Source organism: Cetorhinus maximus, chromosome 14 (assembly GCF_964194155.1).
Source record: "Cetorhinus maximus chromosome 14, sCetMax3.hap1.1, whole genome shotgun sequence".
NCBI classification, from domain to species: domain Eukaryota; kingdom Metazoa; phylum Chordata; class Chondrichthyes; order Lamniformes; family Cetorhinidae; genus Cetorhinus; species Cetorhinus maximus.
The window spans coordinates 105,632,000-105,650,685 of NC_135892.1; the positions used below are offsets into that span (position 1 = coordinate 105,632,000).

Genomic DNA, 18,686 nt, shown 5'->3' on the forward strand with positions numbered 1-18,686 from the left:
TCTAGACCCAGACCCTCTCCGTGTACAGCTCTAGACCCAGACCCCCTCCCCCATTGTAAAGGTCTGGACCCAGACCCATCGTGTACAGCTCTAGACCCAGACCCCCTGCATGTACAGGTAGACCCAGACCCCCCTCCATGTACAGGTTAACCCAGACCCCCGTCCATGTACAGGTTAACCCAGACCCCCGTCCATGTACAGGTTAACCCAGACCCCCTTCCATGTACAGGTAGACCCAGACCCCCGTCCATGTACAGGTTAACCCAGACCCCCTTCCATGTACAGGCTAACCCAGACCCCCTCCATGCACAGGTCTAGACCCAGACCCTTACAGGTCTAGACACCTTGACTCCTTCCATTGAGCAGGTCCAGATTCCCACCCGCCCCCAAGACTCTCTCCCCCCTCCCCCCCCCGCCACTATCATACCGGTCCAGACACCGTGGCCCCTCTCCCCCATTGTACGGGTTTAGAACACCTCCCCTGTATAGGTCTAGACCCCAGCATTCCACCCCGACCCCTGTACAGTTCTAGTTCCCAGACCCATCTTGTACAGGTCTAGCCCTCAGAAGCCCCCCATCCACTCCCCGAGCTTGTACAACTCTAGTTTCCACATGCACCTTGTAAAAGAGCCATGTCAGTCTGGCCCAGGTTTGAGTGCAATGATTCACCCGCAGTCCCGGATCTCAGCGGGTTTCCATATTCACCCCTCTTGCTGCTTCGACAACGTGGGATAATTTTATTGTTGGGGTTTGGCGTTTTTCAAAAATAATTTTGTCGTTTCAGGTAATGTGCTGGTGATCGCAATTATCGCTGTGACTAAACATTTCCACTCAGTGACCTCGGTGTTTCTGGTCAACCTGGCTGTCAGTGATTGTTTGGTGGGACTGGGCGTCATGCCCTTTGTTGTCATGTCTGTGTTTTACCAGGACTGGAACCGATACAATGTGAGTGTTATTTTCAAATTCCAGCTGTTTTGGTGCGGGCATTTTGCTTCCCATAATTTATTTTTAAAACTGGATTTGCTCGGAAGTGGCACAATCTTGAATCAAAATAATCTCTCTGCTTGAAAAGATTCAGGTGTGCTTCATTGAAAGAAAAACTGTGTCTCCAGTCAATTTTTGGAAGGGGATGATGGATAGATAAGGGCAGTAATACCACAAAGCCATGAAGGTCAAAACTAACTTGGGGATAACCTTTATATAATTTTGACCAGAACCCCAGAATAACTTTTGCACAAACTTTAATTGTAGCACATGGAAAACCTTTGTATTAAGAGTTCGATAATCTTTGCTCCAACGCTAATCATTACACCAGTAACCTTTCCACAAACACGACCTATGACAGATGGGTAACCTTTCTGTATCAACAACATGCACATTTATATAGAGACTTTAACATATCAATTTGACCAAGAGACTTCGCAGGAACATCATCAGACACAGTTTGACACCCATTCACATAATGAGATATTAGGGCCGATGACAAAAAACCTTGATGAAAGAGGTTGGTTTTAAGAATGGAGGAGAGAGAGGATGAGAGGTTAAGGGAGGGAATTCCAGCGCTTAAGGCCTAGGCAGCTGGAGACACGACTGTCAATGATGGAGCGATAAAAATTGGGGATGTGCAAGAATTGGAGGAGTGCAGAGATCGTGGAGTAAGTTATAGAGATGGGAAGGGGTTATTGTTGGTGAGCCTTGACTCAATGCTGGCTTCTCAATACAAGGCATGTGCAGATCTCTTTGACGTGAGAATTCCGAAACAAAAAAACTGATAAGAAAAGAGCATTAGCATAGTTTTCATTTAAGAAATAGCCTCCTTTAAAATTAAATTGTAATTTTGGGGTATGTGTGAAGGGAAATATCTGATGTCGTAATATTCCTCATGTCGTAACTGTTAAAGAACACTCCGGATGACCCAGTAACACCTCAAAACACCTGACACTCAATCCTTTTGAAAACGACCCTGAACTGTGAATTATTTCAGTTTTCTTGAGAATGTTTCGGAACAGATGCTAAAATTCCAGATTTGCACTCATTAGAAATGTGTATTCAATGTACCGGGTCATCTCGAGAGTTCTTTAAAAGTTAGAACACCAGCAATTTTATAATATCAGATATTTCCCTTTGCATATATCCCAAAATTACCATTTAATTTTAAAGGCAGCTTTTTCTTGATAAAATCTATGCTAATATTCTTTTCAGCATTCTGTTTTGTAGGACCCTTCAAATACTTCCCCCAAATGTTGGAGTTTGGCATTGTAATTAAATGGGTTTAGTCAAGGCCACTGCTTTGTGTTTTTACAGAAAGATAGAAGAAATTACAGAATTTAAGCTGCAAAATACTGGTGAGGAATCCAGGAATCTATGTAATAAAAACATAATATGACTCACTTAGTCACTGTAAACTAATAGTCTAGATTATAAATGGTCAGAGACATGAAAAACAACCTCCAAAATGCCTCTCAAATTCTGGAGACCCAGTCAATAAAAATGAAAATGAACTCATTTGGATCACCATAAACCAGTCACGATTCTTTGAGTTATTGTCTTTGAGGAGTCTCTCTCTCGGTGAAAGAACTGAGATTTGAAATATTAAATCACTGGAGTTTAAATGCCCGTTTTCATACCTTTGCATTATGGTTATCCAAATATATTTCTAAGAAACTGTTGTTTGATTTATGAATCAAAAAGCATTTATTTTAAACTCCCTAAAGTGTTTGCTAAAGAAAGAATGTGGCAGAATCAAATTAGCTTTTTTGATATAACTATTCTGTAGTGGAGATTTCAGTGCAGTAACTGGATGCTGATGGACATCACTCATTGGGTCTATTGCTGATCTTTGCTCCCGTCCACTAAGGATTTCAAAAATATGACTCGTAAAAGTAAGAAAAACTTGTACCTTTCACCACCACAGAATGTTTCAAAGAGGTTTGCAGCTAATGAAGTGTTGAAGTGCAGTTATTGTTAGGTAGGTAGGAAAGTTGTATGTATAGATTTTTCTTTTAAAGAATTTGTTTCTTTCAAAGAAAGCCGTGTGTTGATGTAGTGCACTATTAGAACTTTCAGAAACATCACAAATTAACTCATTGTATATGAAATGTAATGAATTGTTATGCTGACAAATCTTTGACAGCCATTTATCACGTGTCCAGATCTCAAAACAGCATTGAGATGAGTGATCACCTAACCCGTTTTCAATTATGTGGTGCGGAGTGGTGACCCATTTATGCCCATTGTCATTGGGATATGCTAAATGTTATTGGAAATGAGTGAAGGGAATGTTTTTAAAAATATAATTGTAAACTTGATTCTGCCATAATTATAAAATGTTGCTAGGCAATGTCCACTTTAATTTTTGGCTTCACATGGTTAGAGGAGGGTGGCTTTAGATATTTCTGGGATAATTTAAAACATATTTCAGTTATTGTGGTTATACTTGGATTAAATTAAGAAGACAGGTTGCACTCTATTATGTGTAGAACATTAAGGAGTGATCTAATTGAGATGTTTAAGGTGATTAGAGGATTTGATAGGGTGGATAAATTAAATCAATTAATAAACCTGGAATATAAAGCCACTTTCTGTAATGGTGACCATGAAACTATCATTGATTGTCATAAAGACCCATCTGGTTCATTGTGTCCTTTAGGGAGGGAAATCTGCCATGCTTACCCAGTCTGGTCTACATGTGACTCCAGACCCACAGCAACGTGGTTGACTCTTAGCTGTCATCTGAAATGTTCAGTTCAAGGGCAATTAGGGTAGGGCAACAGATGCAGGCTTTGCCAGCGATGCCCACATCCCGTGAAAGAATAAAGAAAAAGAAAGAGATACTATTTCCTTTGGTGCGGGAGTACTGCACAAGGGGCGTAAGCTTGAAATTGGAACTAGGCTGTACATGGATGATGTCAGGAAGCACTTCTATACACAAAGAGTTGTGGAAATCTGGAATTCTCTATCCTGCAAAGAGCTGTTAGGCTGGGAGCCAAATGAAAATTTCAAAACTGAGATTGCTAGTTTTTGTTCAGCAAGAATGCTAAGGGATCTTGAACCACGGCAGGTAGATGGAGTTAAGATAAAGATCAGCCATGATCTAATTGAATGGTGGAACAGGCTGAAGGGACTAACCGGCCTACATGCTGCTAAATGTATATCACTATAGAATAGTCAATCAGTAACATCACTGTCCATTTGAGGGGCTTGATTTTCATCCTCGAGGTGGATGGTGGTGGTTGGGAAAATTCCCGGCTGGCCCACCTGCCTTGGGAAGAGTACCTGCAAGGACGAGACTTTCATTGTGGGGATGGGTGCGGGCTGCAGTTGGGCCAGCTGAACTGGGAGAAAGTTCGGAGGCAGCCTCAGGGACTGCCGAGTGTGGCGGCGGGCTGTTTTAAAGGCCCTCCTCAGTGCTGTGGGACTTCATCCCTGGTTAAAATAGAAACAGAAAGGCCCTCCAGACCTTACCTCTCTTCACCCACTATGCCCCTTCCATGCCACCTCATGCCCCCATGCCATGCTGTGCCCCCCCAAACAACCCCTATGGACCCTCATGCCCCCATGCCAAGGTATGCCTCCTAGCCACCTCCTCTGGCCTCTCATGCCCCCCCATGCTAAGGTATATCCCCACGAGTAACCCTTATTGCGCCTCATGCCCTCATACCAAGCTAAGGCTCGTCCATGTACATTGACCCACTAGACACTGTATAGAAGCAATGAATGCTATAGTGACAGTAGGATGGGCAAAAAAAGCTTTAAAAAAAGTAATTCATTGATAACTTTCTGGGTTCTCAGCCAAGTCTCATTATGTATTCTTGACAGAGACCCCAGAAATCCATTAGCCTGTTGAAACACCTGAGCCCCAGGGAAAACATTACTTGATTGACAGCTCTGACTCTCTGATCTATGAAAAAGAGGTTTCAAGTGCTTACAATTTCAGCTATTGATACTTTAAAAGATCTGGATGATTGAAACTTTTACTGGGTTGTAGTAAAAGGAAAGTGTAAAGTTATCAATAAATTACAGTTTTTTAAAGTGTTTTTTAACACATCCTACTGTCACTATATGGTACATTGCCACTATACGGTGCATAGTGGGTGAACGGGCATGGACGTTCCTTAACGCTATGGGGTCATGAGGGACATATGGGTTTTTTGGGGGGCATATCTTGGCATGGAGGGCATGAGTGACTATAGGGGTGGATGGGGGGCATACCTTGGCATGGGGATCATGAGGAGGACCTTTTGAACTTAACTTTAAAAATGTTACCTTATGCAGACTATGGTTCAGTACACCTCTCTGAGGTGCCGTGAACCACCACTCTTTGTAAAGCTGGCACGATTTTATGAAAATTGTGGAGGATTAGTGCATGCCAATCTCCGCAATGGAGCCGACCAGGCCGGGAATGCAGGGTGCGGGCTCACAACCTGAACCTGCCCACACCCTTAAAAGGCACTCCCGAGAATCAGAAACCCCGGGAATGGGGTCGGGAATCCCAGAATCGGGACCCGGCCGCCATTTTTAAAGGGCTCCCAAGTCATCCCTTATCGACGAAAATCCAACCCGATGCATCCATTATTTACACAATCGGCAAGATAATTATGAAGGAAGAAAGTTATCCAGGCTATCTAGGTTAGTGCATCCAAAAAAAACTTACAGTCCTCCCATTATAGGATGAGGAGGAGGTCAGTCAGCCATCAAGCCTGTGCCACCATTGAATGAGATCATGGCTGATCTGACGTTTAACTCCATGCACCTACTCTAGCTCCACATCCTTTCATACCCTTGTCTAACAAAAATCTACTGATCACAGATTTAAAATGATTAATTGAGCTAACATCTACTATTTTTTGTAGAATGTTCCACACTTCTATCACTCTTTGTGGCGAGATGCCTTTCTTACCATCTCTGCTGAATGGTTTGGCATGGATTTTTAGATCATGCCCCTTTGTCCTAGACTTTCCCACCAATGGAAAAAGATTCACTCGATCTACCTTTTCAGAATCCTAAACTCCTCAATCAAATCACCCTTTCACCTTCTATATTCCAGGAAATACAAACCTAGTTTATATAATCTCTTCTCATAATGTAATCCTTGGAGCCCTGGTAACATTCTGGTGAATCTGCACTGCAGTCCTTCCCAGGCCAATATATCCTACCCAGAACTGTACACCGTACTTCAGATGATGTCTAACCAGGGCTTTAGGTACCTGCAGCAAAAATACATTAGCCTTTTTGATTATGTTGATTATGACTACTACATTTTTGTAATCTGTGTTCATTGACTCCTAAATCTCTTTGGACCCCCACCATTCCTACTTCTTTTACCATTTAAATAATACTTGGATCTATTCTTTTTTAGTATAAAATGGATGACCTCATAGTTTTTTAAAAAGTTTATTCTTTCATGGGGTGTAGGCATCGTTGGCTAGGCCAGCATTTATTGGCCATCCCTAATTGTCCTTGAGAAGGTGGTAGTGAGCTGCCTTCTTGAACCATTGCAGTCCCTGTGGCGTAGGTACACCCACAGAGCTGTTAGTAGGAGAGTTCCAGGATTTTGACCCAGTGATAGTGAAGGAGCGACGATATATTTCCAAGTCAGGGTGGTGTGTGATTTGGAGGGGAACTTGCAGGTGGTGGTGTTCTCATGCGTCTGCTGCCCTTGTCCTTCTAGGTGGTAGAGGTTGCGAGTTTGGAGGACGCTGTCGAAGGAGCTTTGGTGAGTTGCTGCAGTGCATCTTGCAGATAATGCACACTGCTGCCACTGAGCATCGGTGGTGGAGGGAATGAATGCTTAAGGTGGTGGATGGGATGCCGATCAAGCGGGTTATCTGTTTTGAAATCCATCTATCACAGTTTCACCCCGTCAGTTAATCTATCAATTACTTTTTGTAATTTTATGCTCCTGTCTACACTACTTACTATATCATCAATCTTTGTGTTGCTAGAAAAGTTGGATATGCGGCTCTCCATTATGTTATCTACATTATTAATAACTATAATGAATAGTTGAGGCCCCAGCACAGATCCCCATGGGAACGCCACTAATCACTTCCTTCCAAGTTGAATGCATATCCATTAACCCAACTCTTTCTACCTCCTAACCAATCTCTTAATGAGGTCAATAATTAGCCTTCAATTCCATGATCTTTAATTTTAGCCAACGGTCTCTTATGTGGAATGTTATTGAATATCTTCATTGCAGAATCCAATTGTTTCTTAACTAACTCCAGATTTTTTTTACTCTAATGCTGTATCTGGGATTCTGTTCCACATTTAGATCTTACCTAATGTGAAGAACTTTCTGATATCAGTCCCAAAAATTACTTTTTTACAACATGACAAGTATCCACTTGACCTACTCTCGCAGTTTAATTTATAAAGCTGAGATTGATAAATTTGAGTAAGGGCATTAGGGGATATGGAGCCAAGGCAGGTAGATGGAATTTAGATACAGATCAGCTGTGTTCTAATTGAATGGCAGAACAAGCTAGAGGGGTTGACTGGCCAATGTTCCTAACTTGGTGAAATTTTTCACTTTCATTTTCCTAGGGTCTGGCAGCTGTGCTATACATTTTTAAAAAAAATGTTGAGCACTGCGCTGGGTACCTCACACTTCATTTTGTCTGATGATTCTCCCCACACTTCCTTTCCCCTCTACAGGAAGTATTTTTGCCTATCCGGTCACCTTTAAGTCTTTTACATGAATAGGAAACTTGCTTGTTCTCTCATCTTTCCTGTGTGTAACCAACTGTCAGATAGCATCATTGGAGCACAGAAGGGGGCTGCTTGGTCCATCAAGTCCATGTATAAGAATGACCAAGATTGACTTATCCTTTCACTCTCCCTCCATTATCTTGGGATAATTTTGAAGACAGTGTGGAATGGGCAGCATTGATTCAGTCTCCAGTTCCACATCTCTCACTTTTCTCATTTCCACTGACCTCAATGGTTCAGTAGTGGATGTTTTACATTAACGTCCAGTATCAACATTAACCCCTTTTCATTCACAACAGTGCCGAATGTTTATAAATTTTTAAAACTCATAAACATAAATCTGCCTTTTATTACTTTAGACGTATGACATCATAGAAAGATGATTGTGTTGGACCATTATTTATTTTAATGAATCCTGAGATCAGTTCACTTCTTTTGAGACATAAATTTGTACTAATTTTTAACAGTGTTAAAAATTCCAACACTGTGAGGAAAATACAACAGTCCCTTTTATGTTCAACCTACATTTGGAATTGTAACATTTAGTAACCTCAACCTTCCTCCCAGAAAGTCAAGTTTGTACAAGTAAAACCAACTGGGACAAGGAAAATACTCTGGCTGTGATGGTGTTTGCTGTTCCCAAAGAGCTTTAGCAAAATCAGGCTCCTTTTACCCTATTCAGCAGAGTTTTAAGATCTGATAAATGGTTAAGTTGTTCTGATCTATCTGAACATATTAGAACATGGAAGAATGAGAGGACTTTGTTCGCTGGTATCACTCAAATCACACCGGACGGTCTTACAAGAGATCACCATGGATAGGGGCACTAGAGAATGCAAATTGCCAGCATAAACAAGCTGTTAATGTGTGTGTCACTGAGCCGGTGAAACCAATGAATGAATTTGAAGTTTGACAGCTGTAGGCCGCTTAATGTAACAGGGAGATACTGGGTTAGAGAGAAGAATGTCAAGCACCTCTTCTCAGACAAAGCCTCACTTGTTTCATTTAAAAATACAACATCTGAGATGCCAGTGCAATATGTAAAAAATGTTGTAATGTATAAAAGGGAGTGTATTATTCTTTCATTGAAACACAGCCATTCCATCAGCTAATTTTTAACTATCCTGCCACAACATAATACGATAATCTTGTTCAAAATTGCTTTTGTATTGATGCTCATTTATTTAGATAAAGTGCATCCACTTCAGGAAGTAATTTGTATGAATATATAAATGCTAGTGAATCACACACAGCTAAGTAACCTTGTGGAGAGGCTGTAACTAATCTAGGATTAACGTCAGGAAGAAATTAAAAAGGGAGAAGGAAGAAGACAGGTGAGGAAGAAGGGGATTGGGATTTCTGCACAGTAACCTTAACACTACTCATTACTGATTTCATTGTGTAGCTCTTTACTAGTACACCTTGCACTGCTCCATGAGATGTTCACTTATTCCCAAGGACTTGTTTCTCTATCTTTGTCTCCAGATGAGGCACTGTAATTTCGTTATGGATTGATCTTATTCCATACCACCACTGACGCACAGTGGCAGCTGTGTGTGCCATCTACAAGATGCACTGCACCAACTCACCGAGGTTCCTTAGACAGCACCTTCCAAACCCATGACCATTACCATCAAGAAGGACAAGGGCAGCAGACACATGGGAACACCACCGCCTGGAAGATCCCCACCAAGCCACTCACCATCCTGACTTGAAAATATATTACTGTTCCCTCATGGTCGCTGGGTCAAAATCTGGGAACTCCCTCCCTAACAGCACTGTGTGTGTACCTACACCACGGACTGCAGCGATTCAAGAAGGCAGCTCACCACCACCTTGTCAAGGGCAATTAGGGATGGGCAATAAATGCTGGCCTAGCCAATGACACCCACATCCCATAAATGAATTTTTAAAAATTGAGCCAATTTTCCCTAATGAGGAAATTATCTCTCCGAGATTTCTGACTGTCTGAGGAAAGCTAGAACTATCTGACCTTCATAAACTGGGTTGTTTTTACAGATAAAGTGGGAGGTCAGAGCATTGTTTTGCAGTGGTACTCATGATAAGTTCCTGGAGTTACTTTTAACCCCCCCTTACTTATGGCTCTCAGTTGCATTACGGTGTTTCTGGCTCTTCAACTAAAGCCCACTTGCTGTAAGATTGGTAATAGAGCCACTTAATGGAGAGATTTGGATTATGGCTCTCCTCAAAATGTTAACAGGTAATGCTAGTGTATGGCATGTGTGCAGGCCTATGCCTGGGGTTCGATGGGATGTGCATCTTCAGGATTACCTATGCAAAGTCCACTAAAATTTGCTAGCAATCGTCACCTTGACTGTTCCTATGCTCCCCTGGCTGGCCTTCCATCTTCCATCCTTCAGCAACTTGAGCTCATCATAAACTCTGCTACCTGTTTCCTAACTGCCACAAGTTCCATTCACCCATCCCCCTGTGCTGGATGACTTACATTGGCTTCCAGTGCCACAATGGCTCAATTTTAAAATTCTCACCCTTGTTTTCAAATCCCTCCATGGCCTCACTCCTCCCTATCTCTGGAATATCCTCCAGTCCCACATCCCTCCAAGATATCTGCTCCTCCAATTCTGGCCTCATGCACATCCCTGATTTTAATTGCTCCACCGTTGGCGGCCACACCTTGAGATGCCTAGGCCCTAAGCTCTGGAATTCCCTTTCTAAACCTCTCCGCCTCTTTACTGCACTCTCCTCCTTTAAGTTACTTGTTAAAGCCTACCTCATTGACCAAGCTTTTGGTTATCAGTCTTAATATTTATTTATGAAACTTGATATTAAATTCTGCTTGATAACACATGTGTGAAGTGCCTTGGGGTGTTCCACTGCATTAAAGATGCTATAGAGATACAGATTGGTGGTGGTGTTGTTTAGAACATTCTTAAAGGTACCTTACCTGTGCAGAGATCAAAGGCCTGTTGGCCAGATGATTTAAGTGAACCAGCTAAGCCTTATAGTTTGGTTCAGCACCTTCACTCAGACTAGGTGCTTACCATTATCCTCAGAATGTTAAGACAAATGTATCACAATCTGTCTAAGCCACGGTAGAAATCCAAGTCTCTAATATCTACACACAACAGGAGGCCACTCGTGGCAATTTTGGTGGCTCCATCACCTTGATAAGTTGCCCACATGAAGGCCATGGGTTTGACTTCCAAAGGAACCCTGGAAATATATCTTACCTAAACAAGGGCAGCAGACACATGGTAAGACTGCCAGCTGCAAGTTTCCCTGCGAGTCACTCACCATCCTGACTTGGAGCTATATCGCCATTCCTTCACCGTCGCTGGGTCAAAATCATGGAACTCCCTTCCTAACAGCACTGTGTTGGTTCTTTGAAAGAGCTATCCAATTAGTTCCACTCCCCTGCACTTTCCCCACAGCCATCACTAAAACCAGCATCACTTAAAATAGATTCTGGTCATTACCTCATTGCTGTTTACGTGATATTGCTGTGCACAGATGGGCTGCCGCATTTTTAAGTGACCACACTTCAAAATGTACTTCATTGGCTGTAAAGTGTTTTGGGACATCCCGAGGTTGTGAACAGTGCTATATAAATGCTAGTCTTTATTTTTCTTATCCTAATTTGCAGCCAGAAATATTAAGTTTCCATTCCTGTCCTTTTATGAGACAGGTCCGCATTATTATTAATACCAAAAATATAGCAGGTAGGAAATTCCCACAGAGGTAGAGATAGATACTCAAAAAATTGAGGGGTTGGCTCCCTACTTCCACGGGAGTTAAGTGGAGTGAGTAACAGTCCCTCTCCGGTGTGCTGCCAGGGTCTATACGCAGATAGGTGGGAACTTAAAGCTTGATTTTTGCTCAAATTGCTGGAATTTTTTTTTCATCAGTCAGTTGGTGGCTAAGTCACAAGACGAACAATTTCATCACCAACAACTCTGAATTAGCGCACATACAGCTCATTCTCACGTAGCAAAAAATCATTTGTAGCTGATAGATGGGTACCAAAAGCAATCAACAAGGCTAAGGGAATGTTTTTTTTATTATTTGTTCACGGGTTGTGGGTGTCGCTGGCTGGACCAGCATTTATTGCCCATCCCTAGTTGCCCTTGAGAAGGTGGTGGTGAGCTGCTGCCTTCTTGAACTGCTGCAGTCCACTTGGTGTAGGTACACCCACAGTGCAGTTAAGAAGGGAGTTCCAGGATTTTGACACAGCGAAGGAACGGCGATATATTTCCAATTCTGGATGGTGTGTGGCTTGGAGGGGAACTTGCAGGTGGTGGTGTTCCAACGCATCTGCTGCCCTTGTCCTTCTAGATGGTAGAGGTCATGGGTTTGGAAGATGCTGTCAAAGGAGCCTTGGTGAATTCCTGCAGTGCATCTTGTAGATGGTGTGTCTGTGGTGGAGGGAGTGTATGTTGAAGGTGGGAGATAGGATGTCAGTCAAGTGGGCTGCTTTGTCCTGGACAGTGTCAAGCTTCTTGACTGTTGTTGGAGCTGTACTCATCCAGGCAAGTGGAGAGTATTCCATCACACTCCTGATTTGTGCCCTGTTGATGGTGGACAGGCTTTGGGGAGTCAAGAGGTGAGTCACTCACCGCAGGATTCCTAGCCTCTGACCTGCTCTTGTAGCCACAGAATTTATATGGCTAGTCCAATTCAGTTTGTAGTCAATGGTGACCCCCAGGATGTTGATAGTGATGTTGGCCTTTCTCTCAAAGGGCCTAAATTACAAAGGAGCAGAAGCTGCATTTCAGTTGAACAAAGCCATTGTCAAACCCCATCTGGACTACTGCATTCAGTGTTGGACACTGCAGCACAGTGGGGAGGTAGTAACCTTGGAGGGGGTGCAGCGCAGATCCACCAGAATGTTACCTGGGCTTGGACATTTATGTTATGCAGCCGGGAGCCTAAACTTAGCTTGTAGCCCCTTGAGTTTAGATAATTGAGGGGTGATCTGATCGAGGCATTTAAAATGTTAAAAGAGTAAATATGGGGAAACTATTTTCTCTGATGAGGGAATGGAAAATAAGGGGACATAAGTTTGTCCCAGTTAGTGCTGGGCTGTTCAGGAGGGAAATTAGGAAGGACTTTTTCACACAAAGATTAGTGAAAGTCTAGAATAATCTGTCCAAAAATGCTATGGATGTTGGTGGACAATTGGAGTTTTCGAGACCGAGATTGATAGATTTTTTTGTTGGGTAAAAGTATCAAGGGATATGGAGCAAAGGCTGCTAAATGCAGATGAGAGACAAATCAGTCATGATCGAATTCAATGTTGGAGCAAGCTCGAGGAGCTGAATGGCTTATTCCTGCATGTTCCTAAATAAAAAAATCCCATGTGCTTTTTTGTTCACAGGATGTGGGCATTGCTGGCTAGGCCAGCATTTATTTGCCATCCCGAATTGCCGTTGAGAAGGTGGAGGTGAGCTCCCATCTCAAACCGCTGCAGTCCCTGTGATGTAGATACATCCACAGTGCTGTTAGGGAGGGAGTTCCGGGATTTTGTCCCAGCGACAGTGAAGGAACAGCGATATATTTCCAAGTCAGGGTGGTGTGTGGCTTGGAGGGAAACTTGCAGGCGGCGATCTTCCCATGCATCTGCTGCCCTTGTCTATGTAAGATATATTTCCAGGATTCCTTCGCAAGTTTAACCCGTGGCCCTTTGTGTGGCTAACTTATCAGGGTGATGATGGAGCCACCAAAATTGCAAATTGGCTGCTGGTCCAGCAATGCCTTAATTTTAAAATTCTTATCCTTGTTTTCAAATCGCTCCCTATCCCTGTAATATCTTCCGGCATTTCAACATTTTGAGATCTGTGCAGTCCTCTAATTCCGACCTCTTGTGCATCCCTGATTTTAATTGCTCCACCATTGGCGGCCATGCCTTTAGCTGCCAGGGCCCTCCCTGAACCTCTCCTCCCCTCCCGCTCACTCTCTTTAAGACACTCCTTAAAGCCTCTTCACTTGTAGTATTATCTTCTTAGGTGGTTTGGTGAAATTTTGTTTGTGAAGCACCTTGGGATGTTCCACTGTGTTAAAGGCACTATCTAAATGCAAGTTCTTTTATTTCAATCATGTGAAACAGCTGATGAGGTAATGCAGGAAGCTTTCCGCAGGGTGCTAGATGGAATAAGATCATAAACTGGTTTATAAAGAATGAGATTTACAGTTTATGTTGCACAAATAGGGAAGCCATACGGGAGTAAAGGCAGGAGGTATCCCCTAATTCTTGATACTGAAAATATTACATTTTGATTCCTACATCTTTTATTGTCAATTCGAGAGTCTGGTGCCTTTTTCAGAGTGATCAATAAATTCCCCAGAGTCAGGATTTTTACAAAGGGTTCAAATTTTTCCTTTGTCCTTGATTTTTTCTCCTGAAAGACACACAAACAGCAGCTTATATCTCACTGAATCTGAGAGTGTATTTGAACCCAGAAAGCGGCGATGGTTTTGTTTGCAGGTTTTCGAAAAATATTCTATTTTTAAAACAGCCGAATCTTCTTTGAACTTATAAGATTAATGTATATTGTATAGAATCATAGAATGGCTACAGCACAGATGGAGGCCATTCAGCCCATTGAGCCCATGCCAGCTCTCTGCAGGAGCAACTCATCCAGCCCCACTCCCCTGCCCTTAACCCTTAGCCCTGCAAATTCTCTCCTCAGATAATTATCTAATTCTCTTTTGAAAGTCACGATTGAATCGGTCTTCACAACATCATTCTCAGGCAGTGCATTCCAGATCCTAACCACTCGCTGTGTAAAAAAAAGGTTTCCCTCATGTCCCCATATATATACGCAATTAATCTATTATATATGTAATCTATTTATTATATGTGTAATGAATAATATATTAAATATGTAATTAATTTATATGTGCAATGAATAATATATTATAATTAATCTATTATGTACATAATGATTAATACATATTATATATGTAATGATTAGTATACAGTACCTATATGTAACAATTAGTATATATAACATATAGACAACATGGTCTGGTTATCAGATACCTGGCAGGAAGGTGTAGGAATAGATCCTCGCATTAATGTGGTGCTGTTAGTATTCTGTGCCTTTTTCAGTAGACTCCTATTAGCTGACTGTTACCCAGTGAGGCTGCTGGAAAATGTAGACATGGGAAGGTGAGGGGAGGATAGGGCTGGCCTTAGCTGTAATACCCCACCCCTGTGAGTAGCCTGTCAACTCTGCATTGTTTTGATTTTAGAAGGGAGGGTTTATGTGAGTGATTAACTGATCTTGTATCATTATTTTAATGTAGAGATGTTAGGGCATGGAACGCTTTGAGGTGGAGACCATTTTCAAAGGAGATAAACATCTGAGGGCAGAGGGTGATGGGGAAAGTGTGGGCTGGGGTGTTTGGGTAGTTGTTAACTTTTGGATTGCTCTAACAACGAGCTAGAATGGACAAGCGGGCTAAATGGTCTCCTTCTGTGCTGTAAACAGCTATGGTGCAAGTAAATCAGCAAAGGAAGCAGGGAGAGAACAAATTCTCTGCCTCTATTTCTATCCCTGTTAATTGTGTTCATTTAATTTATTTACACAATGTTACGTTGAGTCTACGGGGTGGGAGGGGGGGGCGGTGGGGGCGGGGGGGGGGGGGTGGTAGATGTGAATGTGGAATTTGAAAAACAAACAGATCAGCCATGACCTTATTGAATGGTGGAGCAGGCTTGAGGGGCTGAATGGCCTCCTTCTGCTCCTATTTTGCATGTTCAAATGCTGCACCAAAGCCTCCTCCCACCTTACTTCACCTCACCCAATCAACATATCAATAACACGTACTGACGACACCAGGGACAGATTCTGTCACTTAGGAGCCCGGCTTCTTACAACAAGAAAAATCGACGCTCAAGATATTTCGTCCAGTTGTAGCTGACCCTACGTCGACAGTGGAAGAAGTGGCAGAATGGTGGACATAAACTTTTTAGAGAAACCCAGCTGTATTGTTTCTCTCCGTGGGAACGACGGAAGCTAAAGAGGCATCTGCTGAGGCTGAGCCATGGAAAGAACCACCCTCCTGTTTGATGAATGAAGCAAACAGGTCAGAATGTCAGAGTACAGAGAAGTGAGGGGACCTGCCAGTGATGGGGGGGGGGGGGGGGGGTGTGTCGGGGGTGAGGCCCACCGCCCACAAAGACCCGGGGTTCAGTTATGAATTGGTGCCGTGAGTCCCATTGATCCAGAGCAGCAGCTGTGGTGACACTAGAACCGGCCTCCATATTCTAGAGCTAGAAAGGAGAAAGAAAAATAAACAACCAGGATTTCCGCTGCTGATTGCTATCTGGAAATATGTGGACATGGGTTAAGAACAGGACGGTCCCCCCCCCCTAGTCCTAGGAGACTACCCTTTATATTATTTGGCACCTCCCTCTTATAAAGGGTGACCAACCATCTCGGGTTTTATGGATTTGTCCCATAATCAAGGGCTGGGTTGTATGCTGCCTGGACGCTGTTTTACTCATATTTCAGGCATTTAAAGTTTGTGTATGTGTAGTATTTATCAGCGTATTTGCACTTCTCCTGGCGGCCTGATTGGACAGGTATGCGGCCCACCCCCCTCACAGGTTGGTCTCCCATACCTAAGCGTACCTTAAGTTCTCACCCCACCCCCCCCCACCCCCCGAGAGTTGGTCACCCTGCTGTTATATGATATGATCCCCGCCTCAGTCAGAAACTATCCCAGTTCCCGCCGGCACAATTCTGGTGACACGTTGCTGGACCCAGAGGCCCCAACAACCCCACCTGTTGGGAGTTTTAAGGATTTTAACTCCGTTGAGGCCTAGGGGTCAAGTCTGGAGGGGTGGGGGGGGGGGGTTGCTGGTGGCTGTGAAAGGATGAGATGATTGGGAGAAGGATTGAGAGTGAGAGAAGCGAGAGATTGCCATAGTAACCAATAGTTGGTTTGTAGATTAGAGGGGAAACATTCCTCTGATCAACTCTGCTCAAAATACCAAATTTAGCCTTTATTTTTTTTTTTGAGTGATTGTAAGGTTAGGCTGCTTAAGATCCAGACAGGGTACTCAGAGCCTGTGCATCACAAGCCCGAACTTGGGCAAATACATTTGGGGGCTCCTCAGCTGGAAAACTGAAAGCTATGGCTAAATGTCAGAGCAGATTCTATACCTGCTAAATTGGTTATCGGAGCACTTGTTTTAGAGATGATGGTGGCATTGTGGTAATGTCACTGGGCTGGTCATCCAGTCGGGCCAGGCTAATGCTCTGGGCACAAGGGTTCAAATCCCACCACAGCAATTGGTGGAATTTTAAATTCAATTAATAATCTGGAATTGAAAATCTAGCCTTAGTAATAGTGACCACACATTGGTTATTGTAAAAACCCATCTGCCTCACTAATGTCCTTTGGGGAAGGAAATCTGCCATCCTTACCTGGTCTGGCCTCTAGGTGACTCCAAACCACAGCAATGTTATTGACTCTTAACTGCTCTTTGACATGGTGTGGCAAGCCAGCCAGTTTAAGGGCAATTAGGGATGAGCAACAAATGCTGGCCTTGCCAGTGATACCCACATTCCCACAAAAGTATAAATTTTTAAAAAAGACCTGTAAAATGGGTGTAACGACATTAGGTTTGGACCCCTTGGAAACAGGAATGTTTACATGCAGAAAGTCATATAAAGTGCTTCACATCATAAGGAATTGATCTGCACAAATCTAAGCTGAAACAGGTTTCCAGGGGCTCACAGAAATACAAAGATATTTCACGCCGTTTCAAGCATTTGTACTGCCCAATGCACAGCCACCCAATCCAAGACAAAATCACAAGCATAGGGGTTAACTGATTTACTTCAGTTTGCAAACAGTTGTAAACATGACTTCATTGTCACACCCCCCCAGAGCAGAATAACTGGGAAAGTGAAACTGTTGCAGTGTATGAATAAACCACAGTCATTATTCTTTGTGATGTGACAGTACAACTTAACCAATTCCTGCTGTTTCCATCTCTAATCACCTCATAGAAATCAATACATTTGTGGTGAGATTTTTTTAATACAGTCGGAGGTGCTATCTCTCAGATGAGGGGTCAAACCAAGACTCTGCACTCACAGGTGGACATGAAAGATTCCTTGGCACTATTTGAGAAAGAGCAGGGGATTCCTACCCTGGTGCCCTGCCCAATTTTATCCCTTAACCAACTAAAAACAGATTATCTGGTGATTTGCACATTGCCGTTTGTGGGAGTTTGCTGGCGTTCAACTTGTCTGCTGCTCAATAGATTCTGGGGATGGTTACAGCCCAGAAAGAGGCCATTTGGACCATCATGTCCATACCTGCTCTCTGCAAGAGTAACTCAGCTGCTCCACTCCACTTTCCCCTATAGCCCTGCAATTTTTTCTCATGAGATAATTATCTAGTTTCCCTTTGAAAGCCATGATTGAACCTGCCTCCGCCACACTCTCAGGCAGTACATTCCAGATCCACTCATTGCATGAAAATATTTCTCATTGTAGTAACTGAAGGTATAGCCTGTCCTACTGCCTATCAGGATCACGTGATTGTTCTTGGAGACTCTGGCCAATGAGCCCTAAGCGCGGGTAATCTAAGGGTGTGTGGCTTTTCTAGTCGAGGACCTGGTTCAGGCATGTGGCTTCTGAAGAGCTCTCTGTGATCAAGTTATCTGTTTCAAGTAGAAACCTGTCCGGTACGGCAAGTCATTACATTTGGCGACGAGGGTAAAGTAGCTCTGATGCTGCACCCTGCCTTGTGAATGTGAGTACAGCAGATATTAAGAAAAAAAGAAAAGTATACTCACCAGTCATGCCACTCTTCGGCAGAATCAATCCTTACAATGCGACTGTGGAAGACTGGAGCCAGTATGTAGAGTGCCTTGGTTTTTATTTAGTGGCAAACAAAATTACCGTGGAGGAGAAGCTGAAAGCAATCCTTTTGAGTGTATGTGATAGCAAGATATACAATCTCATCTGCAG

General features: G+C 43.1%; 1 protein-coding gene across 1 annotated transcript in view; it reads left to right on the forward strand.

Moving 5' to 3' along the window:
* Positions 1-18,686, forward strand: part of LOC144689915 (5-hydroxytryptamine receptor 1D) — a 45,656-nt gene that overhangs the window by 1,665 nt on the left and 25,305 nt on the right. Inside the window, exon 2 of the mRNA XM_078557423.1 lies at positions 785-945. Coding sequence (XP_078413549.1) covers positions 785-945 — 161 coding nt within the window. The remainder of the gene's footprint in view (positions 1-784; positions 946-18,686) is intronic.